The 12,460-nt window shown below is 48.8% G+C and overlaps 1 protein-coding gene across 2 annotated transcripts in view; it reads right to left on the bottom strand.

Annotated features, from left to right (window-relative positions):
- Positions 1-12,460, bottom strand: part of MPP7 (MAGUK p55 scaffold protein 7) — a 329,284-nt gene that overhangs the window by 187,214 nt on the left and 129,610 nt on the right. For both annotated transcript variants that reach the window (XM_066585695.1, XM_066585696.1), the window contains one exon: positions 9,617-9,735. In XM_066585695.1, coding sequence (XP_066441792.1) covers positions 9,617-9,735 — 119 coding nt within the window. The remainder of the gene's footprint in view (positions 1-9,616; positions 9,736-12,460) is intronic.

The following is a 12,460-nucleotide window of genomic DNA, read 5'->3' as shown; positions in this document are numbered from 1 at the left end:
ATTATCATCACAGACAGCATTACACTGAGAGGAGACACATAAATATAGATAACACAGGATCTACCATTCACAATAGACACAGCTCACCTCCTCCCCTCCCTGCACAGGCAAGATTACACTGAGAGGAGACACTATATATAGATAACACAGGACCCATCATTCACAATAGGTGATGTCACAGCTCACCTCCTCTGCTCCCTGCACAGGCAGGATTACACTGAGAAGAGACATATATATATAGATAACACAGGATGCACAATTCACAATAGTCACAGCTCCCCTCCTCCTGTCCCTGTACAGACAGGATTAGACTGAGAGGTGACACCTATATATAGATAACACAGGACCCACCATTCACAATAGGTGATGTCACAGCTCACCTCCTCCCCTCCCTGCACAGGCAGGATTACACTGAGAGGTGACACCTATATATACATAACACAGGACCCACCATTCACAATAGTCACAGCTCACCTCCTCCCCTCCCTGTACAGACAGGATTATACTGAGAGGTGACATCTTTATATACATAACACAGGATCCACAATTCACAATAGTCACAGCTCACCTCCTCCCCTCCCTGTACAGACACTCTTACACTGCAAGGTGACACCTATATATAGATAACACAGGAGCCACCATTCACAATAATCACAGCTCCCCTCCTCCCCTTCCCGTACAGACAGGATTACACTGAGAGGTGACACCTATATATATATATATATATATATATATATATATATATATATATAACACAGGAGCCACCATTCACAATAACCACAGCTCCCCTCCTCCCCTCCCTGTACAGACAGGATAACACTGAGAGGAGACACCTATATATAGATAACACGGGATTCACCACAGTAAGTGATGTCACAGCTCACCTCCTCCCCCTCCCTGCAGGGAGCACAGAGCATGCCCACAAGACTCTCCTCCTGTAGAAGTCAATGTAAAGCATATATCTAAATGCTGTTGACTACAGTTCAGGCAAGATTGCCGCCCCCTAACTTAAAGGGGTTGTCCGGCCATAAACATTAGGTCTCATTACTTCTGTTTGCCAATTTCCATGCACTTTGTAATATACATTGTTGAATGTAATATACATTGTTGAATGTAATATACATTGAAAATGAGGAGAGGCGGGACGGGGGCGGGGCTAAGGTCCGAGAATTAGCGCCGCCCCCGCCTCGGCTCTCCCCATTGCAAATAGTGCAGAGGGGCGGAGAGGAGGCAGAGAGGGGGCGGGAGCTCAGTTCCTGCTCTGAGGCTCTTCCATCCTCGCCCCCCCCCCCCCCTGCACACAAGATGATCATATATCGGTCCCGGCTGCAGAGAGAAGAACTGCGCATGCGCGGATGAGAAGGGGCTCGTTCCCGCACCGACAACAGCTGCTGCGGCCCGACAAGAAGAAGAGAAGATTCTTGTGGTAACCAGGGACGACGGAGGAGCAACACAGGGGGGGGGGGGCATCCCTTCAGGTAAGTCCAAAACTTCTGTTTGCTTCATTTTCCATGCACAATGTATATTACAAAGTGCATGGAAATGGGCAAACAGAAGTAATGAGACCTAATGTTTATGGCCGGACAACCCCTTTAATTATTAAAAGAAACTCCAAAATCAGAACATAAGAACATTAGAAAAATGAAAAGTGTTTTACTATCTGGTTTCTTAAGTAGCAAAAAAACATATTCCATATAAGAGACAACATTCACTTTAATTAAATAATACAACCGCTTACAATTAGTGGCAACAAAGCTGCTGGTGTCAAAGTAGTGAGAGAATAATCTGTATCTAATACAGCATTGACTACAGCGAGTTAAAAGGGGTTTCCCACCAGCTAAAATTACATCACAACTGCTCGGTCCTTCCTGACTGCTGCTGACCAGGACATGTGACCGCTGCGGCCAATCAAAGCCCACAGCAGTGACCTTCTACAGCCAGTGATTGGCTCCAGCAGTCACATGTCCTGGTCAGCAGCAATCCAGAGGGACAAAGTGGTTGTAAAGCAATTTTAAGTCATGGGAAAACCCCTTTAAGGTCACCTTATCTATAGGAGAAAAGTAAAGCAACTGGGGAGCCACATTTAGGGAAAACGGAGGTGGGGGGGTTGTGGGGGGTCTTAAACATGAGTAATAAAAAAAAACAAAACGCTTCTTAAGTGAAGTTTCCCCCGGAGACCACGAGTCACCAATGAGGAGGCACAGACTGTAACAAGGGGCCCGATTTCCTTGTAATTCTCTCTTTTCCCCTCTTACATGGATTACTTGCCATCCGGGGACGGTGGATACAGCGAGATCTAGAAGGTTTCACTGCTAACCGCGGGCCGGGCGCACGAAGCCAGAGTGATGGGAGTAATTTACTTTCAAGATGGGGAAAAAAGATCTAAATTACTGATCTGACAATCCGTTTCACCGCCAACGGCGCACATTCCCCTCCCAACACAAACACACATGAACTGCCGGTGAGACGCTCTGCTCTGCCAGTCGGCGCGGCTCGCAATATGGAATCTGCTTTAACACATTATTTATGTTCGGAGCGACGAGTAGAAACGTTCTGTGGATAATCAGATCAGAGTTTATTGGCCAATTGGGATTGATTAATCTGCGGCGATCGTGCGAGGGAAATTCTCCGGAATTCCACGTTAATCTCATTTTACCATCTACATTTACGGACGGCGGCGGTCTTCAGTAAACGCTACATAAGAAGCCCGATGAGGGACTTCGTGCCGCGTTCTCTACGGTTATCCATTCTTCTGGCTGCCAGAGGGCGTTTCTTCGACCATAATGATGTTAACCCATTAATGATGCGCCCTTTTTTTCTCATTTTTAGTTTTTCTTCTCCACCTTCAAAATAATGCGCTAATTTCACAGACTGGATTTTACGGATGCATCGATGCCAAATGCGTTTATAGGTTTTTTTCTGTTCTGAATTTTTGATTATAAATATGGGAAAAGTTGCTTTTGTTTTTTTTAACTTTTATTATCTTCTATTTTTTCAAATTATTAATAAAACTTTTTACAACTCCTTTTTAGGGGGTTTTCTGGGTACAAAACAACGTTACAGGATTTACTATTTAGCGCTTCTTTAAGTGACTTTGTAACATTTTTTATTTATTTTTTGCTCTAGTCACATGACCCCCCCCCAGGCAATAAATGTCACTTGTTCCACTGAGGTCTTGTCCATGGCCTCCATCCACCGGCTGTGAGATGCGCAGGGCGCAAGGACAGAAGGAGACGGGCGGAAACGCTGTAATGCACATGGCAGGCCTTCTATGGCGCTCTGATGTCAATGTACTACCTCGTGACCGACCACTGACCAAACAGAGCGCCAGAATATGGTCCTACCTTCCTACGGTTATGTCCATGCTGGCCGTGGGAACAATGACCTACACGAAGCCAACTCAAATAAGGGCTGGAGAAGAGAAAAGGGAGTCGAAACGTACAAACACCAACACCATACATCCAGCGAGCATACACTCACAAAGACAACAGACGCCAAAGTGGAAGCGACGCATGCAAACCCAGCGGCAGATCGGCGGCAGCATGCTCAGCAGCGATCGCTCATACAGGTCAGCATTCTGCAGATGTTGTTTGATACCCAAAATGTCCCTTTAATAGTGGCTTTTAAAATTATTCTCAAGAGCCTAATCCCCTGTGAGGACTAAAGCAAAGTATAAAAAAAAGGGTTTAATAAAGTTTTTTCTAACAATTAAAAAAAATATAAAGAACCGTTTGCCATTTTTTTTCTATAACCCCGCCCCCACATCCCCCACACCCATTTGGTATCACAATATTAGTCTCACTCAATGAAGGCTATAAAAAAGTATTTTTTCTAAAAACACAGAATGCCAGAGATGCGATCGTGCCGTGGGGGGGGGGGGGGTCGTACAACATAGAAATATAATTTTTTAATTTAAACTTTATTTAGGCTTTTCTGTTCTCCTTTTGCATATTTTTTCTGTTTGGTGGCGCGCTACTTCCCTCCAGGAACGAGGCTTCCGCTTGGTGTTCGATGTGACGCCGCGGTCTGCGCACTCGCTGCCTGCTATTGTCTGCATGCATTGCCTCTTACAAGTAGTCTGCTCTAATGTCGAGAGGCTGGGAATCCCCGGAAGGCGACCATGCTGCTCAATGACCTCTAGCGCCTACGTGCGCAGACTGCTCTCCTCCAAAAGACTCACTTCCAATGTGACCGGGTCTCTAGGATCTCTAACCAAAAGTTTGGCCGTGCTGACCACAGTGGCTCCAGTGATTCTCGCTCCCGATGGGTTAGCATCGTGTAGTTTCCAGGCGTCAAGGGCATGGTGGCCTCTAAAAAGCTGGCCTTTGCCACGGTATATTTACCCTCTCCTTCACGGAGGTCTCTCCAATTATAGGAGAGTTCAATGACCGACCAATATCGGAGTGTTTGCCCGTCCCCTTGGGCAGCCCGTTTATACGAACTACGTAAGTGAATGACAGCGGCAGAGCGATTGGTATTCAAACCGTACAATCAGCGATCGAGCCAACGAGGATTTGTTTGCTCCCATAAAACGCACAATGAAGATGAGAGAACAAGTTGGTCGTTGGCCGCTTTCACACTGAACGACTATTAATTACTTTCACCAGTTTAAACAATTTTTTGAATGATAATTGCTCCGTGTAAAAGGGCCTCCTGGATCCTGAGCTGGACGCCCGTAAGGGTACCACGACTCCATCTTCTGCTCCTCCGGCTCTCATGCACAGAGCATTGTTCACACTGGCGAGAGGCGAGGACAATACTAGGGGGGATTAAACGTTCTCTTTTATTTCGGTTCTGTAGCTGCCCCCCTTTTACTCCAGCCAACGGATGCCGAAAAGGCCTTTGACAGGGTTGAGTGGGGCTTCCTACATACAGGACTGGGCCACTCCATGCTCTCATGGATCTACTCCATCCTACCGCCTGCCTTATGGTGAACGGGTTCGTCTCCCACCCATCCACAATTCAGAGTGGCCCCCGATACGGATGACCGCTTTCCCCTCTTCTCTTCTTTCTTACACTCGCGCCTCTTCTGCGTAATATTCAATATCACAAGCCTCAAACAACTGAAGTCAGCCGGATATGCAGACAACCTCCTATTCCTGCTTACACTTCCCTATTAAACGGTCCTCCCCTGCTCTTCACAATCTCGGCACTTGGCTACGGTCAGACTTGTTCCAAGGTATGTAGCCTAAATCTGACCCGTTTCCGTGGTTCGGTAGATGCAGTACCATTACAAGGAATATTTTGCCAGGCCTGCTGTGTCTTTTTCAAGCTCTCCCGATCCATAATCCCACAATCCTATTCGTCTTCGTTACGATGCTTATGGACTAAGTTGGTTCGGCGCCCAGGATGCCCCGTCTGTCTTGGTCCATTCTTGGCAGCCCCCCTTGACCCATACAAGTACTATGTATCAGCGCACATCACAAGAATAGTGGAACGCAAGTTTTCAAAAAATATAACAGCCATTGATTTGGGACCTTTGATTGTCCTATAATCCCCATAATGAGAGAAATCACAGTCAGCAAGTCTGAGGGATGTGTATCGGAGGGGCAGGGAGACAATGGGAACGCTTGAAAATGCCTAATATTGTAATCATTACAACATGGGGCTTCCTTGCCGATTCCAAAAGGAGTAAATAGGATCAAAGACCCCTCTGTTATAGGTGTGACAGGCAGGGAATGAATATTAACGAGCTCTGATTGGCAGGAAATGCACTTAAACACCCGCCTAAATGCACTCAAGTTTCCCAGAAAGGTGGCTGACGGACACAAAGATGGCTGACGATCTACCACATCATGTCATCACACCCCTGATTGTGGTTTATAATGGTATAGATGATATAATGAATATGCGCCTTTGTTCAGCTCCGTGTTATTTCCTTACGATGTTAACCTTTGGTAAAACATCCTTTTCTGGCATGAAGCCATCGCATGAAACAACTACTAGGATTTCAGTTGACTTTGTTAAAGGAAGTTATTGTGAATCACTGTGGCTCGTGAAGAGATGCCGCATGGGGCTCCGGGAATACACGTGGACGCGGCGCGGGGCGACTCCGGGGATACCCGTGGACGCGGCGCGGGGCGACTCCGGGGATACCCGTGGACGCGGCGCGGGGCGACTCCGGGGATACCCGTGGACGCGGCGCGGGGCGACTCCGGGGATACCCGTGGACGCGGCGCGGGGCGACTCCGGGGATACCCGTGGACGCGGCGCGGGGCGACTCCGGGGATACCCGTGGACGCGGCGCGGGGCGACTCCGGGGATACCCGTGGACGCGGCGCGGGGCGACTCCGGGGATACCCGTGGACGCGGCGCGGGGCGACTCCGGGGATACCCGTGGACGCGGCGCGGGGCGACTCCGGGGATACCCGTGGACGCGGCGCGGGGCGACTCCGGGGATACCCGTGGACGCGGCGCGGGGCGACTCCGGGGATACCCGTGGACGCGGCGCGGGGCGACTCCGGGGATACCCGTGGACGCGGCGCGGGGCGACTCCGGGGATACCCGTGGACGCGGCGCGGGGCGACTCCGGGGATACCCGTGGACGCGGCGCGGGGCGACTCCGGGGATACCCGTGGACGCGGCGCGGGGCGACTCCGGGGATACCCGTGGACGCGGCGCGGGGCGACTCCGGGGATACCCGTGGACGCGGCGCGGGGCGACTCCGGGGATACCCGTGGACGCGGCGCGGGGCGACTCCGGGGATACCCGTGGACGCGGCGCGGGGCGACTCCGGGGATACACGTGGACGCGGCGCGGGGCGACTCCGGGGATACACGTGGACGCGGCGCGGGGCGACTCCGGGGATACACGTGGACGCGGCGCGGGGCGACTCCGGGGATACACGTGGACGCGGCGCGGGGCGACTCCGGGGATACACGTGGACGCGGCGCGGGGCGACTCCGGGGATACACGTGGACGCCGCGGGGCGACTCCGGGGATACACGTGGACGCCGCGGGGTGACTCCGGGGATACACGTGGTAATACATAAGGACGCCACACCGCGGGGCTCCCGGAATACATACAGACGCCATGCCGCGGGGCTCCGGGAATGCATACGGATGCCGCGGAATTATTTGTCGGTGAACATTTATTTATTTAAGGTTAACTCCAAGTTCTTAATGCTAAACGTACAAAAAAATATCTTCCCTATTCTGTGCGAGCAGCAAGAGCCGCCCGTCCACAAGGGCGAGCAAACATCGGGGTATGTCGGATAAACATCTACAGGCGGAGCCCCTTAACCCCTCGCCTGCTGGTTCATCCACAGTTTCAGAGGAAGAGGCGGAGTTCTATCATGTTTCATGTCAATATACACAGATCACCGGTAGATACAGGCTTTCCATCCCACAGTGCGGCCCACATAGTAAAGAGGTGCAGCGCGGCGCCTCCTGCAGGTATACAGTGGATACAAAAAGTCTACAAACACTAATAAAATGACAGGTTTGTGTCATATTCAAAAAATAAGACAAAGATGACCAGTCTCACATGTCTCCACCCGTGTGACCCGCCAGCTCTACAATGCCATTGAAAAACAAACAGAAATCTTTTAGGGTGAATAAAATAATGCGTTTGCATAAATCTACATGCCCTAAAACTACCCCCCCCCCCCCCACCCCTTCCCTGCTGGTGTGTCCTCTGACTTTATTACAGCACTCGGTCTTTTTGGGTCGGTGTCTATCAGCATGGCACATCTTCATGCTGATGAGACAGCGGTTGGGGTTCTGGCTGGCCCGTTCTATTGGTGATTTGTTGATCTACTTTGGGTCATCATCAAGCTGGACGGTGAAATTCCTCTTCATCTTCTGCTTTTTAGCTGAGGCCTGAAGGTTTTGGGCCAAAATGGACTGATATTTGGAACTGTTCATAATTCCCTCCCCCTTGCATGCATTGTGAATTGTGCAGGGAGGGGAGGAGGTGAGCTGTGACTATTGTGAATGGTGCATCCTGTGTTATCTATATATAGGTGTCTCCTCTCAGTGTAATCCTGCCTGTGACGATGATGAGATGATGGCTGAGAGGTTTCTCTATAGAACAGTAAGTGTCAGGCTATTATTAAGTTTAGTTTTTAGTGTGCAGGGAGGGGGAGGAGGTGAGCTGTGATATCACCTATTGTGACTGTTAGATTCTATATTTTTTAAATATAGGTGTCAGAAAGTTTAAGACTACTGTAAGCCACCCTGCACATGACCAGGTTAGAATTGTGGAATCCGCGAAAGTCTCCCATCCGGACAATCCACAGTATTCTGCACTAATTCAAACCAATGGAGTATCCACATATCCAGACAAAAAAAATCACAGCATGAAGTCAACGGCTGCCGTCTGACCTGCGGTCCTTCTGCAATTGACATTGCAGAAAGGTCATGGGACCTGCGGCGTCGCAGCGACGACACGGGAAAGAAACATTTATTTATTTATTTTTTTAAATCTGCACTGCATGTCTGACGGCTCGGCAGCCGGACCATCCGCATTACGGAAGACGACAAGAAATGACAGGCGGGGCACAGGGTGGGATCCCGCATCCCTAATCTGACCCGTTCGTCTGCAGGCGGTCGAGTAGTTAGCGTGTAAACTGCAGGATTTTAAAAATTTAATAAAGATATTACAGAAAATTAGAAATATTCACAGAAATGAATAAATCATCCAAACGTTCTTAAAAAGTCTGTTCAACATAAACATGTGATTTATACACGAGCCCATCGGTTTCTGACGGACTTTTCACTCATTTCTATATATTCTTCCTAATCCCAAGAGCAACAGTGACCAGAGAGTGGGAAATGTGTAATGCTTCACTTCTCCTGTGGTGGCGCTGCAGGGGAATTAAACACTTACTGCCAGGGTTAGCCACAGATTTCAGGGGATTGTTGGGGGCTCCTGAGAGCGAAGCCCCCCAGTGCTCAGCTTACTGGGGAAAATGTATTAGGAAAGGCTGGTCTTAATATCATTCCCCGGCACGCGATCCGCCACAAAGAGGAGGAGCCACTCTGTATATTCGGTGTACTCCGGCCCTTCTGTACATCTACACAGGGTGAACCCGGCCTACATGTCAGGTAGACTATATATCCATTTCACGCGTCCGTCCCGGTGGCCACGCCCCCCCCCCCCCCCCACTCCTTCTCGCTAAAGTGCGAACGGTGATGCAAACCGCCAGAATCCTGCGTATAATACGTTCTCTTCATCACGGGAAATCCTAACAAAGGCAATATGGACGTCCCTTTAAGGCAATATGCACGTCCCTTTAAGGGATTTTGGCAAGTATTTGTTTTCATTTAATTTTGTAGATTTTTTAAAATTTTTAAAGGAATTTTTTTAATATTTCTATTCCATTTCTTAACAATCCCCTCTGGTGGCTCCGGCAATCAGATGGCGAAATATTAATTTTACAATGCCGCCGCAAACTAGGAATGACTTCCACCCCGAAATATTTCAGGAAGAGGTTTTCCTGCCGGCTGCGCCAATAGTCCACACTATGAAAACGTTCTTCCCCATAACCTGAGTTTCCCGTCCCGCCAGCCTGCGCTGCTAACGGCCGTGTCTGCTGTGTCCCGGGTTGTAAAGGTTGGGAGGCCCTCAGACATAATCCCAGTTATGTTGTCTTTGAGTCATGAATGGCTTTACCTTCACCAGTGAATGGAGACTTTTTTCACCAAACATATCCCAGAGGAAGGTCAGGTCTTCCTGGCTGTCCACATGCGGCTGCAGCTGGGCCGGCAGCGTCGCCAGCAGCTCGTACAGACCTATAAAAGGGAAATAAAACAGAAAATGTAATCTCATTAATTGGGGCTCGCAGCGGTGTGATGGCTGCTGCAGCCGGTCAGCGAGAGCCGCAGTTTCCACTCCATCATCAGCCAAGGAAGGGCCATCAATCCGGCGAAGACTAATCGTGGGATGAGACGGCCTGGGATGTCCGCCGCCGCTATCGCATGGCGTACAGACACTTATTCTATGTCGCTACAGACATACGTCCCCGGGCATGTGCTGGGCTAATTGCTTTTCCATCCTACGTGCCGCTCGCCGGTGAATGGAATGACTCATCCGCTCGGCTTCCAGCACGTAGATGGGGTGGTCCGCACCCGACGCCCGCTACTTTGAAATGTAGGTTTCTTCTTTTTTTTTTTTTTAATTTACTGCTCAATTAACAGTTGTATTTCCATATGTCCCATAAAAATTAATGTTGATATTCGACATTTCATACCTCGCGGCTTCAGAGTTTCCGCTGATCGGGTTTGTTTTTAACAATGATGTATAACGCGTATAAATTCTACACATTTACACATCATATACGGGCCGGCTGGGACGCGCGTCTACGTGGGCCATATGACCCTGCAGCTCGCGGTGGAATGAATGCAAGAATCAGGAGGCTCGTTACGTGGAGCCGCGTCAATTCTATCGCTTTCTACAATGAATGGCCACTTTATTAGAGACCCCCCATCTAGGAGGGAGTTGGACCTCCTTTGGCTTTCAGAACAGCAGCGATTTGTTACGGCGTTCATCCGCAGCGGACCGAAGAAACCTGAGTCGCACACGACCGTCTCAGGCGCATCTTGCATGGCACCTCAAAGGGACGCGCTGTCGGTTTTCGGCGCGGTGTGTAGGAGACCACACATTTGCATCTAGTACTCGTGTGAGAGACACACAAATAGGGCAGGCTGCGATTTTTTTGCATCCCACAGCAACATGAGGGAAAATCGCCCATGTCAGCTGACGGTTCGGAGCCTGTTTGTCAATTCCTGACACCCTCCTCTGACCCCTTTTGGTGATGTGTTTCCATCTACAAGACTCCCTTTCCCGGATATTTGTGCTTGATAACCCCATTCTCAGTATACTCTTCACATCGTTACATTAGAAACCCCCCACGGTTGGCGGTGAGCCCCCGGCTAGTCTAGCATTGATGACCGGCCTCGCTAGAAGTCGCTCCGATCGCTGGATTTTCCCATCTAATGTGGATTTACACTAAAACTGATCCGCGGAAAACTTGTCACGTGATTTTATGCCGCACTCCGGGGTCACGGGGAGAGTTTACATTCATGAGAAGGCTAGAGGCTCTAATAAAGAGGCTATTCAATGTATGACTTGTATACTGCGCAGACCGACAGCTCTCTGACAGGTTTACTTTAGTATCTACTTGTATTCGCTATACAAAACTGGATATCCCTCTGTTGTTCCTCCTGGAAATGTATGAATAAATAGACTACTGGAAGCTACAGTACGTGCTGTCATTGGGGGGTCCCTGCAGCGGCTGCATTAATTGTGGGGACCGACGTCCAGGGGGCTGATTAATTCTGCTGCAGAGGCTCTACTTTCCTTTTCGTTTCTGAGGTCTGGGGTCTTCATTTTGCTGTGTTTTGTGTATTTTGATCTTTACTTCCTTAAAGAAAAAAAAAGCGTAAATTACGTAATCGGCCGTCTAGATGCAGATGATTTGTTGAAATTTTGTGTTACGGATTCTAAACCGCGAATCTACAGCGATCGTATCATTGGAGCTGCATGGGGTTTATAAAAAAAAGTGTATAAACTGCGTCTAAAAAAGAATAAAGGGCGTCACGTAAGCGGTCTGTTGGCGGCCAACAGGAACAAAAGAAACAAAAATATATATATATTGGTGAATGAGAACAAAACAAATACTAAAAATATGTATAAACACGTCTAAAAATAGAAATATTAACAATATATAAGCTATTAGTTAAGTCTTATCCAGCGGTTTGTCATCAGTCTCCAGTTTATATTCGCGGTCGCTGTCCGTAGTGAACGCTCCGCACTTCATCACATCCATGCAATCCTTTTAACATCAAAACATCCCAACACATTGGTTCCCCCCAACCGAGCGCGCTACAGGCGGCGGACGAGCGCGTGAGACCGCGATCACGTGACCGAAAGCACTTCTAGTAAACGCACGCATAAATTATTTAAGACGCCTGCGGAATAAGTTGGCGCTATACAAATATTGAGATTTATTTTTTATTTTAGCCAATAGGCTTCAGTGAAGAGGATGATATCTGCAGGATATCTGCACCAATTCCGCAATAGTAGTTGCAGATTTTTATGCAGAATATCCACAGCAATTTTTTCACGTGGGAAGTACACAGATATTGAGCTGCAAAATCTGCAACAAATCCGCAGCAGTAGACACAGATTTGAACAGCGGACTTTATACGCAAAAAATCTGCACAAAATCTGCCCCTTGTGATTACTGCCTAAAGGGGTTGTCCAGTTGTAAACTACTAAAGGCCTATCCCTTAGATTAGGGCATCGATGGTAGATCCACTACTCAGGATGCCTGCCGATTAGCTGTTTGCTGGGCCCCTGTCATTGTGTACTGAGCTGATACAGTGAAGAAACAGACAGCTCCGTTCCCACTGCAGTGGCCAGGCTTGGTATTACAGGCAAAGCAACCATTCCCTTCAATGTCTGCAATACCAAGCTTGGCCACTGTAGTGGAATAGAGCTGTTGCCTTTAGAAAT

Source organism: Eleutherodactylus coqui, chromosome 12, assembly GCF_035609145.1.
Source record: "Eleutherodactylus coqui strain aEleCoq1 chromosome 12, aEleCoq1.hap1, whole genome shotgun sequence".
Taxonomy (NCBI): Eukaryota; Metazoa; Chordata; class Amphibia; order Anura; family Eleutherodactylidae; genus Eleutherodactylus; species Eleutherodactylus coqui.
This window is presented reverse-complemented; position numbering and strand designations above follow the sequence as displayed.